Here is a 20614-nt window from a genome sequence, read left to right on the forward strand (position 1 = left end):
TACAGTGCAAACAAAGTTTTTTGTACTCTTCTACTTAGTTTCTGAACAGAAGAGCATAGATCTCTATCTTCAATCTATAGAAACTGGGTGTATGGTAAAGGGCACAAACGTCAGTCCCACGGAGACAGTATGAAATGCCTTGTATGGTAGGGGATGCGTCAGTCTGTGTCTGGCAAGAAGCCAGAGAAACTCGTTATAAATATAAGTAAAGTAATGCAATAGAGGAGAACAGAGCACTAAAAAAGACTTCAGTATAGGTGCCTTAAATAGAGGTAAGCTAATCATGTCTAACTAGGAATAGCTGTCCAGCTGGAAGGAATATTTGAAAAGCCATAACCAGCAGTAATGCAAAGGCCTCTTGGGAAACAAAGACTACAAGGACAGACAGACATTAAGTATTTTGTAGCTCCTGTTCAGGTTCCATGTATCTCAAGAGGGTCTGAAGTGTCTGGAATGCAGATTTTTTTACCCCCACAACAACCAGTCTAACTGCTTTACTTGGTAGTTCAAGTGTGCAAGCTAAACATTTGTTTGTCTCTACAATAAGTGAAATAATTAAGCTATTTTGAGTAATCTGTCAGAGAACAAATGCTCAAAACAATTAACTGTAAATCAGATCTCTTGTAGGTAATGCAAACCTAGATTTCTGTTCGCCCAGGGCCCCAGGAAAAGGGAAGTGTTCTGAGTACCCATGCTTCTCTATTAGGCTCTTCTACTTGCTAGATTTCTCTCTGGTCATTCATCAAACAACAATGAAATAGCTACCAATAAGCCACTTAAGAGTATACTGACAGTACAACTATAACCTTGCTGGGTGACCTGGTTATAATATTTGTCCTTTGACATAGTCTATGTGAAGTGCAGATGAGTCATTACATGTGTTTGAAAACCAGTTTAAACTCTTAGACCAAGGAAGCCATTAACATAGTTAGGTGTCATGTTTACATTACAAAATAGAACTGGACTTTACCCAAGTTGTAATAAGATCTGCTTCAATATACTGATTTGTAGCATGAGGTGCCTTATAGGCAACAGCATTAAAAAAGCCATCTCTAAGGACATGCCTATGCAGGGACACTCAAGAAAGTTAGGGACTATCAGCTCTCGAGGGATTTTAGTCTGCATCCTGCAAGATGGGTAGGTTACCAGACAGAGCTCTAGCCTGTACCTCAAGTCAGGTCAGCTAGTCTAGATTAAAAGCACCAAACTTGGTTAGAGCAGTGGTTTTCAAACTGAAGGTTGCGACTGAGTATTGAATTGTGGAATGTAAGGCACTGGGTTGCGGCGGCTCTGGTCAGCACTGCCACCGGGCAGCCAAAAGTCCTGTCTGTGGTGCTGCCCAGCTAAGGCAGGCTAGTCCCTACCTGTTCTGACACCCTGCTGCGCACCAGAAGTGGCCAGCAGTAGGTCTGGCTCCTAGGTGGGGGGGGCCATGCGGCTCAGCGCACTGCCCCCTCCCTAAGCCCCAGCTCTGCACTCCCATTAGATAGGAACCAGCCAATGGGAGCTGGGGGGAGGCAGTGTCAGGGGGCAAGAGCCGCTTGCGCACCTCTGCCTCGGAGCTGAACCTGTTGCTGGCCGCTTCTGGGGCACAGCAAGGTCTGCAGTGCCAGGACAGGCAGGAAGCCTGCCTTAGCACCCCCACTATGCTGCTGATGGGGAACCGCCAGAGGTAAGCCCATGCCTCAATCCTCTGGCCCAACCATGAGCTCCCCCCAAAACCCAGAGCCCCTTTCTGCACACCAACCCCTCATTGCCAGCCCCACCAGAGAGCCTGCACCCCGAGCCCAGAGCCCTGACCCCCTCCTGCACCCCAATACCCTGCCCCAGCTCTGAGCCCCCTCCAAAGCCAGAGCCCACTCCTGCACCCCAAACCCCTCATCCCCAGCCCCACCCACAGCCCTCACCCTGCACCCCAACCCTTTGCCCCAGCCCTGAGCCCCTCCCACACCCCAAACCCCTCATCCACAGCTCTGTTGGGTCTGGGGCATCAACAATATTCTTCACCTGGGTTGCCAGAAAAAAAGTTTGAAAACCACTGGGTTAAAGGATTGTAGTGGGGAAGGAGGACAGAGGGAGGAGGGGTTAAACACTCATGTAAGAGCCCAGTGAATTCAGCAGTAAAAAGACACCCTCAGGGTGTGTACACTAGATTATTTTTTACTTCCAAGATACTGAACACATTTGTAACCGCTGTTGTGCACACTCTCCACCTGTAGGAGTCATCCCTTGAAGGTTAAAAAAAAAAATAAAAGAGAGTCCAGTGTGGATAAGCCCTAAAGGAGGCCATTTGTGTGTCCAAAAGGTGTTAATACATACACTACAAGGGAATAGGCAGGGGTAGGCAACCTATGGCATGCATGCTAAAGGTGGCACGCAAGATGATTTTCAGTGGCAATCACATTGCCCCAGTCCTGGCCACCTTCATTTTAAATGAAGCTTCTTAAACATTTTAAAAACCTTATTTACTTTACATACAACAATAGTTTAGTTATATATTATAGACTTATAGAAAGACTTTCTAAAAATGTTAAAATGTATTACTGGCACGTGAAACCTTAAATTAGAGTGAATAAATGAAAACTCGGCCCACCACTTCTGAAAGGTTGCCGGCCCCTGGAATAGGGCCATCGAAACTATACGTTTTACATTCAAAAGGGAAGTATTTAGTGTTGGGCTATTTTTAACTGAAAGGGATATTGTAAAATATTGGATCCTGACTCTTCCAGTGGGCAGAAAGGGGCAAAATTAGTTTGTTGGGGATGCTTTCAGATCCTCATTTAGGGGCTTCAAGTGACTATGGCCAAAAATGTCTTTCATCTGGTCAGTTCCCCTAGTGTAGATCTTAGACTTTATGACTTCCATACTGGAGTACTGCAAGGCACTCTACCTAGGACTATCAAGTGACTGTAAATGCCTACCTACTTGGTAGCATTAGCCAGGGCTGCCAAGAGGATTCAGTGGGCCTAAGGTCTTCGGTGGCAGGGGTCCTTCCACGCTGGGTCTTCGGGGCCCTTCGGCGGTGGGTCCTGGAGCGAGTGAAGAACCCACCACTGAACTGCTGCCGAAGACCTGGAGTGGAAGGAGCCCGCACTGCTGAATTGACATCGAAGACCCGGAGCAGAAGTTGTTCCGGGTCTTTGGCAGCAAGTCCTTCACTCAATCCAGGTGTGTTCGGCGGCACTGAAGGACCTGCCGCCGAAGACCTGCCAACAACTCTCCTGGGGGTCCCTGAAAACTCTCATGGGGGCCCCAGCAGGGCACTGGGCAAATTGCCCCACTTGTCCCACCCTCCCCAGCATTAGCCACAGAGAATAAATAGCTTCCTGTCAGTTTCCACATGCAACAGAACGTGCTAACATCAATCCAGAAATTCCTATATGGTCTGGGTCTTGGCTGGCCTTCCCCTACATCCTGCCAAGACAAATGAGGTGCCCTAAGATTTCCTAGATTTGAGCATTTTGACCTGGAGACCAGACACTCCCTGAAAACCCTTCAGCTCTAGAATTTACTTCCCTTAGATACAATTGAGACATTCAGGACATGGTGTAAGATGCCTTGTTTACAGAGGCTTCTGCCTGAAGCAGAGAAGATAATTGAGAAAAATTATGCTGAGGTGCTTTAAAGTTGCATTTAAAACATCAGATTTATTTCATTAGCAGAGGAACATTTCTGAAAGTCCACTGGCTAAAATGTGGGCTTGTAATAATGTTAAAATGCCATCCCTGACTTGGGCAATCCATCTACCAACCCAGGGAACCAAGTTATGGATTTTTGCCGAGTCCAGCACCTTTCAAGTCCGGTACATAGACAACAGCTAGAAATGTGCTAGTGTAGTATTTTTATAGTACTGCACTATACAAGAAGTTAACACCTGCTAGCTGGGGATTTTGATTTGCTATATAGTTTTGTACACCTAGTAGCAGTTGGAAGTTTAAAAAGGGAAGACACTAATGCCATATACAGATATTTAAAACTATTCAAATGAAGCAGGTGTAATAAGCCTCTGTCCCAAATCTGGACCTTAGCGTCCAAAATCTGGGTGCTTAGCATGAACCTCCAAGCTTAATTACCAGCTTGGATCTTATCTCACTGCCACCAATCAGGATTCTGAGTACCTGATAAACTCTCTGGTCTCCCCAAACCTTTACCTTTCCCTGGGGGACCCCAAGACTCAGATTGCCCGGAGCCTCCCAAGGTAAATAAACCCCTTCCCTGTCTGCTCTTTACTTTCCTCCCAGATATTTCCCGCCCTGGGGATACTAGGAGAGTTCCCTGCTTCATCCCTTGAACACCAAAAACAGAGAGGGCGATTTAACCTTTCCCGCCCCCTCTGCTTCTCCCGCCTCCCAGTCTTTCCCTAGAGAGGACGTACTCCTGGCACAGAGATTCTTATCCCCTTGCCTAACTAGGAAAAGAAAATCAACAAGTTTTAAAAAGAAAGCTTTATATAAAAAGAAAGAAAAAACACATGACGTGAATCACTGCATCAAGATGAACATAAACACAGGGTATTGCTTAAAAGAAAATATGAATAATCAGCCTTAGTTCCAAAAAGATATCAATTTAACATCCAGCAACTCCACACATGTAAGACAAAATACAATTATAAACCTATGCTTTTTCCTTTGATACTCACAATTGGAACCAGCAAAAGAAGCTTGGAGATAGAAAAAAAAAGCTCTTCTCTCATAGCCGAGAGAAAACAAACAGGCAGAACAAAGACAAAACACACCCAGAAGTTCCCTCCCTCACTTTGAAAAATCCGGTTTCCTGACTGGTCCTCTGGTCAGGTGTTTGGTTCCCTTTGTTAACCCTTTACAGGTAAAAGAAACATTAACCCTTAGCTATCTGTTTATGACAGCAGGTTTGGTATTTTAATTGCCAGTTGTAGGTTTCTTTTTCAAGAACCTTCATTGCAAATGTTGAATTTTTTAGAGCCTATGGGACAGTAGAGTTATACCATTTTCTAGAACAAAAGGCACTTAAAGGAGACTTTTCTTGATATGCAACCTGAAAATTCCTCACTTTTATCCCATTATCCTACCTAAGGCTTCCCCTCCCCCTACATGCCACCCGAACAGCTAGTGAAAAAATCTTCTTGCTACTCCTGAATTGGAAGAAAGATTTATCGATTGCATATATTTATGTAAGGTGTTTGAGCCTGATGGGAAGGGTGCAGGAAAAATCTGAAGAAATCCATATTTCTCCTGACAGGGGTGTGGTCCTACCTGATATTGTCTATCCAGCAGTCAATGATGACAGGCAGAAGCAATTCTAAGTTCAGCCAGAGCGTAAAGTAACTGTCTGTCTTCTTGGAGCAAAGGTAGTGCACCACTGTGGGTTTGTCCAATTTGGCTTCCAACTGGTTACCCAAATCCCCTGGGACTGCAAGAAACACATAAAAAGCAGAAATATACTACTATCAGACTACAAGTAAAAACCTGTTACTGATTTAGTGATTATATATGCTTGTTTTCCATGCTCTTCTACCACTGTATGACTGCAGTTATATTACTGCATCAGCAAAGATACTTGCTAGATTTTGTAAAATGGATGAAAGGTATTATTATAGGAAGACAGGGCTGGTGCGGAAAAGCTACATGAATTCTTTGCATTGATTTTGACCACAGAGGACGTGAGGGAGATTCCCAAACCTGAGCCATTCTTTTTAAGTGACAAATCTGAAGAACTGTCCTAGACTGAGGTATCAGTAGAAGTTTTCGAATAAGTTTATAAATTAAGCAGTAAGAAGTCACCAGGACCAGATGGTATTCACCTATGAGTTCTGAAGGAACTCAAATATGAAACTGCAGAACTATTAACTGTGGTGTGTAACCTATCACTTAAATAAGCCTCTGTACCAGATGACTGAAGGATAGCCAATGTGAGTGATTTTTTAAGAAGGCTCCAGAGGCAATCCTCAGAATTACAGGCCAGTAAGCCTAACTTCAGTACCAGGCAAATTGGTTGAAACTATAGGAAAGAACAGAATTCAGACACACACATAGATGAACACAAAAAGTTGGGGCTTTTGTAAAGGCAAAACATGCCTCACCAACCTATTAGAATTTGGGGGGAGGGATGTTATCTTAAAACAGGAGCATCACAAGCAAATTGTATCAAAGCCTTCTCAAAAAACCTCTGTGTCCCGTAAAGAGTAATTGAACAGCTTTTGGAAGACAGAATTTTTTCCTTCAGAATACTGCAACACTAACTGGTGACAATTTCTTATTTAACATTTTCACCACTACCCACAGAAAAATGAATGGATTGTTTTTTCTTTTACTTTATTAGAGCTTTATTTTCAGCACTTTGTATCTGCTGGCATAACAGCCTCATTTCATTTAGTCGGTTATAGTTCAGTAATCTGCACATATATCCCTTCTCCTTTGCATCCAGGTTTTAGAACAGATGTTATGGTCTGACACTAATGTTATAGTATCTATCCCTAGTCAGCATGCAGATGGGCTGCTATTTTTACCTTTTTTTGCAATTTATTATTCTCTCCAACACAGAAAACTGTCAGCCTTCGTATGCATTTGTCAACCATTAGTGCCAAGACTTGCACAAAGACGACTAAAAACAAGCAAGATATTGAGCAACTAAAAAAATGCTCTGACAGACTCAGCTCAGGCAGCATTACATTACTACTTTCCAGTGTGTCTTACTCTGCAAGAAAGATTATTTGCTCTCCTGGAGAACCCAAGCCAACGAATATTATAACTACGCAGCGCTATTTTAAATTTACTGAATTTGCTTTTTTGTTGGAGACATAACAGCCCATGTGCTGCAACAGCAAGTTCCTACTAGACTTAATTCATTCCATTTTACTACACTTGTCAGATTCACTGCTGTTCTAATTCTGACTGGCCATATGGCTGTCTCAAGCACTTCAGGTGAAAAAAAAACTTATCAGATTTTCTTCCGGAACAGTTTACGACAACAGAAAAATCAAAAACCAATATGGATTAACTTCCACCTATACAACAATTTAAACAAGAAGACTTGGAAAGAGAAAGTTGTGGCGAAGTCAACCAAATAATATTCCAACTCCAAAAGCAGTAGTGGGTTTGCTCAACAGTCATCATGAAACTTTTTGACTCAAAAAATGAACATTCTGAAATTTCCCTTCTACACTCTTCCCAATCCACTTTCTATTCCCCCTCCTACCATCATGCAAATGAAGTTAAAACAATTAGGGACACTTTTACAAAAAAAGAGAAAGCGCAGGACCACAAGTAAAAATGCATGTGTATTTACTGTGACTGAAACTGAGCTTCCAAGTGTAAGTGGGTTTCGCAGATTACCAGCTAGTGGTGTAGCAGTCCATTTAGCATGTGTGCAGCTGTATACTTTCCAACATGTACACCTGGATCTTGAGACTTTTAAATGCAGGACTGCAGAGTTTACAGTTTGATTTTTTCACCCCTCAAAACTAATCTAATCAATCAAAACATAGGATTTTACTATTTATAGTGTCCTGTTATCCAAAAAATAGTAACTGTGTGCTGCCAAGTTTCCTCCAAAGGCTAACAGGTGGTACATCAACCCACACAATTTTTTACACAGTACTCTCCCCAAATATTCCTATCAAAGAAGTCACACCTCAAATAATAAAACAGTAAAAGATTTTTCACGTATACACATACTTTTTCCTACTTTTGGAAAACACGCAGAAATAATTGGTTTCCCATCTCTGTAGACTAACAGGGAACCATGTATAGCCAAGTGAAGACAGCCATATAGTCTGTTTAAAACAAACTTATAATAAAAGCAAGGTCATGCACAGCTCGCTGCAATAAACTGGCATAACTTGCCTGAAGGCTTCTGAAATCAGCCTCGGAACATAAGTTTTCACAAACAGCAGCAAAGATTAGATAGAACAGGTTACATACCTTCCAGGCAACAAGGCAGAGCCGGAACTTCTATTATAAGAGCAAATATAAGTTCTGGCACTGTCTCTAGTCAATAAACAGCTGCATATCTATTTCTTGACTTCTGCATCTTTGGGTTGGACATGTTAAGGAATGGGGCCTTGAAATAGCAGAAATAGCCATGGTTCAGCTATTTGTATTGAATCTTAGGGCATGTTAGTTTAGAGCATTATTCTATTTTTCCTTTATTAATTGAACCTTCTAAGAAGCTCACTTTACTGAAGTGCTACACTGGAGCAGCACTCTGCATGTGCAAGTCACTTGTTTTACTTTCTTGTAAAGTGCTGAGAGAGACTGATGACCCAGGAATAAGTGTTGAGATAGATAAAAAGAGCTCCTATTTTAAGCTGGCCTACTGAGAGCAAACCACCATCAATTGCTGATCCCAGCAATCTCATACTAGGATGTGGAGAAATTTAAACTCTCGCCTCCTCCTCCTCACCACCCTCCAGTTCTTTTCTGTAGAAATTTTGGGCTACATATATAGTTTAAAATAGATTCCTAAAGGTATCTCAAAGTCACCAGTGATAAAGAACTTCAGCTGGGTATGCAAGACAGTGAGCAAGTCTGTCCCCCTAGCCCAGCAGTTCTCAACCCATGGTCCGCAAACTTGCTGCTCTGATCTGAACGGGGATGGGGCTGGCTGAGGGGGAGACAGCATCTGGAAACCTGCTGGAGGGCTCCTGCCAGCAGAGGGCTGCTGACGGGGGGAGAGGGGGAGGAGGCAGAAGAGTGAGTCTCTGGGCAGGTTTGTGGGGAGGGGGGCACTTGGGCAGTGGGACACTGGGAACTAGGGGTGCCACAACACCCTCAGGCATTAGGCTGCCCGGGTCAGGGTCTGGGTCCTAGCTTCCCAGCTCCATGTCCAGGGCTCTGCTCCTTGTCATAGCGGACTGTGGGGAAGGGTGCTGTGGTTCTCAACCTGAGGGCCACATAACACATTAATAGGTTGAGAACCACTGCCCTAGCCTATTCTGTCAAGAAGGTGTAGGAAGAGGGGGGAAAGAATTTGGATCTGTTGTCTCAAATGTTTTACTCTGTATTTCTCTATCAACTACCCCACCTCTCATTAGACCTGAGACACACACACACACACACACACACACACACACACTCTCCCTCTCTAAATGAAGTTGAATTTTGGGTTATTTCAAAAACTAATATAGTGGAAAGTGTAGCCATCATCAGTAGTAGGGTGTTATAACACTGCATCACACCCTTGAAAAATGATAACGTTCAAGAAGTACTGAAGTTCAAACTCAGACCCCCATAAACTGCTGTTTAAGTCTCTGCTTATAGAACTAACTGGCCACATGTTATTCCACAATCTTGTGCTTTTTTGGTTGCTGCACCAAAGCTCTTAACTAGAAAAGCACAAAAACATATCTATATTTAGGTTACTCACTCATGGCTGGTCAGTTTCAGTGGCAGGCCTGCCAAAGGCCTGACAAGATGATATGGTGTTTTCCAGTGCAAAACAAAAGAGACAGGTATTTGATACTTATTCTCACTCAAAGCTTTGGCTTCTTTTTAAAAAACAAGCTCTTTCAGCAAAAGGTACTGTTTGGAAGCCTGGATAAGGGTGAGAGATATTAGGGAATGCTTGTTTCTAAAGAGCAGCTAAACAGTCACACTTCTGCACAGATTAGGAAGGGCCACAGTCAGAGGATGAAGGAACAAGTTAGACATTTAATACTAGCTTCATTGTGTTAATGTAAGTTGTACAGAAGTTTCACTTGTGACTATGAAAGAGAAGACACTCTTACTACAAAAACCTAACTAGGTTAGGTTATAATATTCACCACTGATGTTATTGAACAGAAACGTCATTGTGTTCCACAGCGTCTGACAACGTAGAAGACAAGAAAAAACTGCCTGCTGACTACTGTTAAGTCTTTTAAATTAGGGTATGGATGCATAAAGTAGAGAACTAGCAAAGTCGAAGGCTGGTAAAATTTTACGGTGATTCCAACTAACAGTGAAGGCGTAATTTCCACAACCCTGAGACTCTACACATTGCAGTTTGAAGACTGGAGCCCATACACACACGTGTGCATCAGGGAACAGCTGCCAAGTTAGTAAATATGAAAACTAGTAACGAGGTAGAACCAGGACAATTTTGGGATGGCTTTTCTCCAAATTAGAGAGAAATCTAAAAGGTCTCCATATTGGCAATGAAGCAGTTTCATCACTATATGCTCACAACTAAAATTTTATAAATATAGATTGCAATTTGCAAAATAAATCTTGTGAGAAGATTCACAGGGAAGTTAGAACGTACACAAAGCCAGCAATGCTAATTTAGATAAACTTTTGGATTAAAAAAAGAGTCAGATTTACAATCCTTTACCAACATAGCTGAAGAGTATTAATGGTTTAAATTTTGGTTACAAGAACATTAGCTGCATTTTGAATGGGAGACTCAAGTAGAAAGCAATCAGCAGGAATCAACCATATGATGACAAGCTCTGCAGAAGAAAACCAATAATGTTTTGACATTTTCACAAGAAGATTTGATAGTAGTTGACAGAAGCATTTCCTTTAGGTTTCAGACCACCTGGGAAAAGTAAAATAACTCCAAACAGACTTCTATAAAAAGGTAAATTTTTTACCCAATGGTTTTATTTTATCATACCTTATATTCTTGCATTTACAAATGCAATTTCTAAACTTTTTCACTGGAAAGGTTATATAAAGCTTAAAAATTTTAAGTCTGCATGTCCAAAACAAATACTTTATTAACAAAAGAATGCATAGGTAAAGTTTTAGGAAATGTGAAAATGCTAGTTAAGATGGGATCTTAAGACTGATACACCTCTACCCAGATATAACGCTGTCCTCAGGAGCCAAAAAAAATAATCTTATTGCATTATAGGTGAAGCCGCATTATATCAAACTTGCTTTGATCTGCCCGAGTGTGCAGCCCCGCCGGAGCACTGCTTTACCGCATTATATTTGGTAGAGGTGTATTTCAAAGACTTCTCTAATTTTCTGACTGCCCTCTGAGAAAAGACATAAGATTAGGACTAGAGACAAGAAAATGAGAGATGCCATAATGAATATATAAAATACCTCAAAGAGAAAGAAAATCAGATGCTCCTCCTTACCTACCTTCTCGTTAGACAAGAACAAAGTGATATTTATGTAGCAAGAGATAAATAATTATATTAGATAAAAATGTAACAAATGTAAAAGCACATGGCTTGGGGCATAAGCCAACCCGCCCAGTTTGCCCACAGTAGCAATTTCTTCTCAATGCCTGTTAGTGTGGTTAGCCAAAGCATTGTCACGTCCATAAATCAGTTTGCAGATCAGAAGTTGGCACTTTTATATGAATGTTATTCCAGGAAGCCGTCTTTCCTTTACTGTACTATACTCAGTTTTCCATAAGAACTTATGTGAGTAACTTGCCACAGTTCTCCAAGGAGGAGGGCTCATTAAAGCCACTTTGTACACCCCAAACCAGTTTACCACAGAAAATGCTTGTTTTATGATTAGGACCAGCAGGGTAAAAAAACAAAAAAGTCACACAATGCTTCTGTTATTCAAGCAGCAGACAGCTGTTTTTAGAGTTGAACCACCAAGAACCCAGACTTGGTTCTACAGGTATGTTTTATTGTAGAGGAGATAAGGTTGCAATAAATTACATAGGACTTATTTTGATCCTGTTTGTAATTCCAGGTGAATAAAAGTCCCCTCACAACTTTTTGTATTTTGGAGGGGGGAGGGGGTTAAGCTACAATTTTCATACAGGTTAACTAAGGCATGGCCAGTAAATGACTTGGCTAGAATGCACTATTGTCTAGGATTATGCATAGACTGTAAAACTAAGTGTCTATCTAAATGAAAAATACAGGTGCTTTCAAAGACTGAGTTAGCTAATATGATTTGAAATACTACTTACTATCCCTTACAGGCCTAGTCTAATACCATCAAGTTTCTCAACTAGCAAACTTGCATTCAAACTACAACTTGCTTTTTCTATACTAGTATAGTAACATGCTGCCCTTAGTCAGCATGTGCTGATAGCAAACCTTTTTTTTGCCAGTGAAGGATCACAGAAAAAGGAGAAGAAACCAGAAAGAAGACAGGGAAACACCACAGTAAGTCCCCCTTCATGTGTCCAGTTCCAAAATCAGGGACAATTATTCATGCAAGAAACTTCAAAGGATGTGATATACCTTACTTTAGCGTAAACAACTCTATAGCAAGAATTGTGAAGTTGTCTATTTCTTATACAAGTAGTTTTCAACAATAAAAATGAGGACACACAAGGTTTGTGTGGAACACCGGTAACTTTGAGTCTAAAATGAGTGACTGTCACATAAAAGGAGGGCCATTCAAAAGGTATGACACAGTAGCCTACAACAGATATGGTAAAGCTAGTAAAACAGAATTTAGAGGAATACTTTCAGCTTGATTCTCTTATTTAATTAGGCTAATTTTAAAAAAAAGCCAATTTCTGATAGAGTACCATTTAAACAGCATGCTCTGAAGTTTCTTCAATTCCTTTTTGAAAAGTGTAGAAATTTTTTCTGCTCCCCTGTTGATGTTACTTTACTCTTTTGATGAAAAGATCCTTGCTATGCAGGGAAACAGTGAAACCATACACAAAGTGCTGTAAAACTGAAATTAGTTTTTTTCCACCCTTTAATTTTTTTCAGTTACAGTACTCTTCAGTGTTACTTGTAGCAATCATGAACAGAAAGTTTAGAAAATAATTTTCACATTGACAGTGTCCTTTAAACATGGTCAATGACAATAAGGCAAAATTATGTCAAAAGCAGTACAAAGTATCACAGTTCACAAGTCAGCTTAGAAGGGTTAGATTTTTATTGATAAATGTCAGTAAACGCTGATTTCATCACTCACACAAAATATTTTCATTGATAATAAAAATTTATAGATAAAGAAAAATGCTTCTTGAGAACTCTGATTTAATGATATTTACTCTGCATATTCTGACATGTGATATTGACAATGTGTGTTTTAACAGTTATAAAACTAACTTTTGAATCAACTTCTACTGTCATTAAATAACTATTTTCAGACACTCCCTTTATAATTTCCCCTATAACTTCCCACAACTGTGAACAAAAAAAAACCAAAGTTTAAAACCCATAATTTTGCACAATTTTGTGAGTTACAGCATTCAAAAACATAGTGGCCCAAAGTTCCTAATGAATGTGAATTTACATGACCACACTTACCATAAAGCTACAAGAGTAACAAAAATCTCCCACAATATATATGGTGAAAACAAGTGCATAAAGGAAAGGCTAAGAAAGCAAGTCAATCAATATATGCCCTGCTCTGAACTGGAATACAAAGCCATCACACATCTATGTAGCCCTCCATTACATAGCCCCAGCCTACACCTCGAATTAGTTTCCTTTTCGCCTACTCCAATTCCAATTTTAATTCCACTTTTCACCACCTCCCTCAAACATTTTCATGACTTCCTCCATGTTGCCTCTGATTCTTGTTATGTCCTCACCAAATCTTACTTCCTACCCATCTCCTTTGTTTCACTGAAATCACCTCTAAAAGCTCATTTTTGCCATGTCACCTATACAAAATGAGGATAAAAAGAAAGGTAATGATAGGTTAACTGGAATCAAGATGTATACATCCTTTAAAGAATTACCACGTGAATTATCATGGGAATAAGGACAACTGAGGGAACTACAAACCATGCAGCTTAGCTTTGGTACCCAGAAAGATAATGGAGCAAATAATCGGTTTGTAAGCACCTAGAAGAAAATAAGGCAGTAACAGTTTCAATTCAGATCTGTCAAGAACAAATCATATCAAACCAACCTAATAGCTTTCTTTGACAGAGTAACAAGCCTTAAGGAGGGGGTGAAGCAGTAAGTGGCATATCTTGACATTAGTAAGGCTTCTGATACTGCCTCACATGACGATCTCAAACTAAAGAAATATAGCCTAGAGAAAAGTACCGTAAGGTGGGTGCACGACTGATTGGAAAACTGTACTCAAAATAGTTATCAACGGTTCACAATCAAGCTAGAGGGCATATCAAGTAGGGTCCTGCAGGGATCAGTCCTGCATTCAGTTCTATTCAATATCTTCATAGAAAATTCGGATAATGGCAGAGGACACTTATAAGTTCAATAATGACAAATGCAAAGTATTACACTTAAGAAGGAATAACCAATTGCACAAATACAAAGTGCAAATAACTGCTTAGGAAGGAGTACTGCAGAAAAGGATCTGCAGGTATAGTGGATCACAAACTAAATAACCAACAATGCAATACTGTTGCCAAAAAAAAGTGAACATCATTCTTAGATGTATTAGCAGGCGTGTTGTAAACAAGACAAGTAGTAATTATTCCACTCTACTCAGCACTGATAAGGCCTCAACTGGAGTATTGTGTCCAGTTCTGGGCATCAGACTCCAGGAAAGATGGAGAAAGTTCAGAGGAAAGCCAGCAAGTATGGTCAACGTTCTAGAAAACATGACCTACGAGGAAAGACCGACAAAAAAAAAAAAAGCTTGCTTAGTCTTGAGAACAGACAAGTGAGCGAGGACGTAACATTCTTCAAGTACATAAAAGGTTGTTGCAAACTGTTCTCCATAACCACTGAGGATAGGACAAGAAGCAATGGTCTTAAATTGCAACAAGAGAGATTTAGGTTAAACATCAGAAAGACTTCCTGTTAGGATAGTTATGCACTGGAACCAATTATCTAGGGAGGTTGTGGAATCTCCATCATTTTCTAATCTCTTCTTAAAAGCCTACAAATACTTGTCATGGATCAATGGTTCTCAACCAGGGGTACACATACCACTTGAGGTACAGAGAGGTCTTCCAAGGGGTACATCAACTTATCCAGATATTTACCAGTTTTACAACAAGCGACATAAAAAGCACTAGTGAAGTCAATGCAAACTAAAATTTCATAGAAGCAAAATGAGAATGTAAGCAATTTTTCAGTAATAGTGTGCTGTGGCACTTTTGTATTTTTGTCTGATTTTGTAAGCAAGGTGACACTTAGGGTACGCAAGATAAATCAGACTCCTGAAAGGGATACAATCTGGAATGGTTGAGAGCCACTGGTCTAGATAACACTTAGTCCTACCTCAGTATCAGAGACTGGCCTAAAAGACTTAGAGGTCCCTTCCAGTCCTATATTTCTAGGATTCTATAGTCACCCTCCTTGTCCTTTGTTCATAACCTTCTCTTGCTACATCGTGTTGAATTTAGACTAAGCACTTTTGGACAGGTGTTTTTCCAAAGCACACAGCATTTCTGATGCCCCGAAAATAATGCATAGTATTTTACCAGAGTGAGCTATGCAAAATAGGTCCCAACCCTGAAAAACCTTGTACCCTTTCACATATGGCAAAGACAGTACACTTATAAAGTCCAGCAAAGAGCAACAAAAATGATTAAAGTCTAGAAAACATTACTTATGAGGGAAGATTGAAAAAATTGGGTTTCTTTAGTCTGGAGACGAGAAGACAGAGGGGACATAACAGCTTTCATGTACATAAAAGGTTGTTACAGGAAGGAGGGAGAAAAATTGTTCTTCTTAAACTGAGGATAGGACAAAAAGCAATGGGATTAAATTGCAGCAAGGGTGGTTTAGGTTGGACATTAGGAAAAATTTCTTAACTGTCAGAGTGGTTAAGTATTGGAATAAATTGCCTAGGAAGGTGGTGGACTCTCAATCACTGGGGATTTTTAAGAGCAGCTTGGATAAACACCTGTCAGGGATGGCCTAGATAATACTTAGTCCTTGCCTTGAGTGCAGTGGACTGGACTAGATGAATTCTCAAGGTCCCTTCCAGTTCTATAATTCTATGATATAGACAACAAAAAACTATTGCATATCATCATAAAACAGGTGGAATTTTAGCCATTTTGTTTTAATGGGGGGAGGTTAGAAGGAGGTTACTTCTATTTCCTGAGGATTGTACCAGGCATGTGGCAAATGGGGCGAGAAGCTTGCTGGAGAAAGGGAGCGAAGGAACAGATTAGAACAGAGACAGTCAAGACAAGTTATTAATTTTACAAATGCTGGCTGACAACTCATTCTGATTATGTAGAGAAGAGCTTTAACTTTTTTTTTTTTTTAAAAAAACCCTCTTCTCTCCCACCTGCCAAATCATGTTCAGCAACTGAATCTCTGCTATAATCTTCTCACAAAAGAAACAAGATCTTATAAATTAAGGAATATTCCTTTACCATGCTTGATGAATTTGTATACTCATAACTGTTTCATAAGTAACAACATAACAGTCCCATGGACAACATCTGTTTATCACATGATTGTTATCCAATCTCATTTACTTCTTACGTGGCTGGCGTCTGATTTGGATCAGTGGTTATTACGCTGTCAGCTTTAACATGGAGAAACTTGCACTGGAATGTAACTAACAAAGCTTACTGCCAAGATTCAGTGTTATTAAAAAAACAAGGAAAAATTGCAGCAGATGAGGAAAAAAGCTTCTTCCTAATCTTCACAAACATGGCTCACAACAAATTGCTTTGCTTGCACTTATTTCATGAGTTTAGCAAATTACAGCAAACTGGGATGCTAAACTTTTCCCACCACCACCTATTTATACCATCCTAGCCAAGTAGTCCAGACATCTATTTAAAAGCTGTAATGGTATCTTCATAGCAATACAATCCATTGAGCAGCTAAGTTACTATCTAAACTAATGTGCAACATACATTTTTCCAGGATGTGTGCAGCAAGGGAATATTAATAATTCTGACCAGCAGCATTTGAACATATCAACTAATCTGTGTAAATCAAAATAGACCTTGACATCTATGGCAAGCCAATAAAAACTCTTCCCAGCTTTTTTCTCTGGAAATAATTTGTTAAAAGCATCAGCATTATTTGTATACTGAAAATGCACAATGTACTGCTTGTAGGTGCATGCATCAGAATCAATAACAAATACATCTCTATTTAATACATAAGGTATGTTTTACAATTTCTACTCCAATAGACACCAACGTGTGCATATGCACTGGGAAGTTTCAGGAGCAAAACATGCCTGACAACTGTTTTAAATGCAGCAAAACAATATTCAAACAATTAGACTTGTTGCATTTTTTTTTTTAAATTGACACCTAGTATTTACCCAAGAAATTCTGCCTCAAGGTTTTTATTGCTTATTAGCACAGATGCAAGGACTTGTAACCCATTTGCTGCTGCAACAAGCAGCCATGAATTTTCTGGGTTGTGTGATGAAGTAGAATTCTTAATGTTACTTTCTAACAACTGTGAAGCCAGATCCCTCCACCATCCTCTTTTTGATTTATAATTCCCTTCTCTCAAGAACAAGTTTCAACTTGAATAAAAATTTGAGCAAAGGGAGTTTTCCCTTGTTAACATGACTTAAATTGATTTAGGGTTTGAAAAAAATCTAATGGCCCACATGCCACTGACAATTGGGAAGCCTGCTCTGGTAAACGGAGGGGTTTAAAAATCAACTTCAGCAGCATACACATTTACATTTTAAGAAATATTTCCAACCCATATGATTGAGAAGACAGTCTAAGTGTGAACTGAATGAGTCACCCCATGCATCCTCTGCTTTGGCTCCTGACTAGTGGTTTAACCTTTTGGTTAGTAGGTCTGGTAAAATTTTCAGTCACTGTTTTGAAATGCATAAACAGAGGAGAAAAATGAAGGAGAGGGAAAATGTGCCCTAGCTTTTTCAGATGGCCAGAATCACTGTCTCCTATTTAATTCTCTGCTACTTAAGAAGAATCATTAAGACTAGAAAATATCACTACATATTAGGAAACACACAAAAGGACACCCCAGTTTTGGCATGTTCACAATACTGTAAACAAGAAGTGGGGCAGATCAGATATAAAATTAGGTGCAAATTTAAACTGCTAGTTATAGCACTGTAACTCCCTGTGCAGACACACTTTTCTGCTATGAAACTGCTTTTTGCCAGTTTACTTTATGCCGCTTCAGAAGCAGCTTAAAATACACTGAAAAAAGCCCCCCTTATTCCCCTGGTGTAACTCCTCAATGTGGATGCTCTTACTCCAGAATTAGTGTGTCCAACCAGGAACATATAACGTCAGCAGTTTAACTGGAAAAATTTTCAGTGCAGTCCGGTCCTATGTATAGTGAATTACACACCACAGCTGTAGTTTTCACTTCTGAGATCATTCAACTATACTGCAAGTCTGCCGATATGCATCTAAATATGTTCAGTTAAGCACAGTAAAGCCTGGTCTAGGGCAGAATTTAAATATATGAAATTAACAAGCATTAGCCAAAAAAAGTTTCAAAAGCCTAATATAGACAAGGCACACTGTCTCTATTAAAGCCTAGGCTGCCCCAAGGCAGTGTGCCTTGTCTGAGATACTTCTAAAGTGTGTTTGTTTACATTTACGAACATCACTCCTTACGCCCTGGTCTACACAAGACCTAACTCAGAGCAGCCCTGTAAGTGTAAGTGTTTACACTTAATACAGGTGACTTGCATGCAGTGCCATCCTACAGGCAGCACTGGCTGCCTGACCAAAATAGTAAAGGACAAGACACAACGGGGATTCGCCAATAAAGCATTAATTAAGCCTGGACCATCTGAACTAACCTGACAACCCCAGACAACCTTCCAACCCGCCCCCTCCTCCATCCCCAGGCCTCGTCTGCACCACTCCCCCAACCACCTGTACCGAGAGCCCCCCCATCCCCTGTACCTAGTCCCCGGCCCCCAACCTCCCCCCCCAGCCTCTCTCAGCCCCTGTACCCAGTCCCCGGCCCACAACCTTTCCCCCCACTTCGCCCTAAGCCCCCTGTACCCAGCCCCCACCCTTACTCAGCACGACGGGCGGCCCCGGGGGTCTGGGGGAGGCGCTGCCCCCGCCCTGCTGGCGCGCCGGGGGGCCCGGCAGGCAGCTGCCGTCGGGGGCGAGGAGCAGCAGCAGCAGGAAGAGGCCGGCCCCATCTCCCCAGCTCATGCCGCGAGCCGCAGCCACCTGGAGCGAGCCGCAGGGATGGGGGGAGCGCGAGGACACCAGGACGAGCCCCTCGCGCAGCCGGTACCAGAGCCTACTGAAGCGGCGCGCGGCGCGCCCGATGCGGCCACGAAAACGGACTCACCCAGCCAATCAACGCCCCGATCCCACCCAGCCAATCAGCGGGGACACGGCGCCCCTACCCCTTTGCCAGGCGCTACCCGCCGAGCGCAGAGAGGCTGATTCACACAGCTACCCCTCCCCCTCCCCAAGAGAGGTCCAATCGCAGGCCGAGCCAAGCGCCTGCTCGCCCTCTCCTCGCCTGCGGCTAGGGCCGTGTCCCCGGCCTGTGAGCGCTGGGCGGCCGCCCCAGAGCAGGGTCCATTAACTGCATAGACAGCTGCTCCCTGTACTGCCTGGTGTTTTAGAGACTTGTAACAAGAGATGGCCCCTCCCTGAGCTGAGTACTGCTTCAGAGCAGGAATAAAGATGCCAAACAGGGTGGGGAATATTTGGGAGTAGAGAAACCATCCCCACCCTTTTGTCCTGCACCCCATGGCCATTGACAGCACCAGTTACATTGTAAACTGTAAAACTCATCCGCTTATTCATTGCTGTAGCTACCACACAAGGTCTGTCAAGGTTCAGCAGACCTTGGCCTTCACAGAGACTGCAGTGGATATTGAACATGGAAGAACAACAGTTGGGCTTTTTGGTTAACCTCCCTCAGAGCTATTCTGAGCCTATCACACATGGAAGGAGACGTCATTGGCAAATCCTACCAGGAGGCTGGGTCTGACCTCAAAAAACTTTTTTCTAGGGTATCTTCCCACTCAGAGAAAGAAGAGAGTGTGACAACATCTAACAAATTTAATGGAGGCTGATCCCAAAGGTTCATAGGCATAGCCTGCTGAAACCATCACCTGCTCAGTCTTCAGAGTCTACAAACACCAGTAAAACTGACTGTGACATCAGTGTATGCAAAACAAGGATATGTCAACACTCTTCAGAGCAGGGATGGCTTCAGGCCCCAGCACGCCAAGCGCGTGCTTGGGGCAGCATGCCACGGGAGGTGCTCTGCTGGTCATCGGGACTGCAGGAGATCCACCAAAGCCGCAGGACCAGCGGACCCTCCACAGGCATGCCTGCGGGAGGTCCACCGGAACCGTCTGCCGCCCTCCTGGGGACCGGCAAAGCGCCTCCCGCAGTATGCCACCCTGCTTGGGGCAGCGAAATGTCTACAGCCGCCCCTGGTTCAGAGGTATTAATTCACAAACACACACCCATCAGTCTTCTCTGAGGGATAATACATCAATAGGCCTTTGAGTCTAAAGCACACCAAGTACACAGTGTCTCACCCTTTGTGCTGTGGACAGAGATCTTCTCAGCCCAGGGAGTGGGTAGAGTGTGTACTTTTCCGGAACCAAAGGACTCAGCGGCAACCTGAATACATTTAAAAGTTTGTCTCCCTAATAAGGCCCAGCTGTTTGCCCATCTTTCCAGGAATGTCAACTTCTTCTCACACAGGAAAGGGAAGATATTTTTCCTCCACAAGGAAGATCAGTGATTCCTTCCTCCCCTTGCCAGAGTACATATACCTCATTGCAATCCCAAATAATATCCATTGCTCTGTTTTGAGAGTTCAAGACTATTCAGACTTACGGATTTTCCATTCCAGTTACACCATGGGATACCAATAAAGTCGGCC

The 20614-nt window shown here is 41.9% G+C and overlaps 1 protein-coding gene across 1 annotated transcript in view; it reads right to left on the reverse strand.

The window, feature by feature from the left end:
* PLA2G15 (phospholipase A2 group XV) overlaps positions 1-19008 on the reverse strand; it is a 32007-nt gene extending 12999 nt beyond the window's left edge. Inside the window, exons 1-2 of the mRNA XM_032787685.2 lie at positions 18768-19008; positions 5232-5388 (exon numbers count right to left, since the gene is read on the reverse strand). Of these exons, the coding sequence (XP_032643576.1) occupies positions 5232-5388; positions 18768-18909 (299 nt within the window). The 5' untranslated portion in view covers positions 18910-19008. The remainder of the gene's footprint in view (positions 1-5231; positions 5389-18767) is intronic.
* Between the last annotated feature and the right edge of the window lie 1606 nt (positions 19009-20614).

Source organism: Chelonoidis abingdonii, chromosome 19 (genome assembly GCF_003597395.2).
Source record: "Chelonoidis abingdonii isolate Lonesome George chromosome 19, CheloAbing_2.0, whole genome shotgun sequence".
Classification (NCBI taxonomy): domain Eukaryota; kingdom Metazoa; phylum Chordata; order Testudines; family Testudinidae; genus Chelonoidis; species Chelonoidis abingdonii.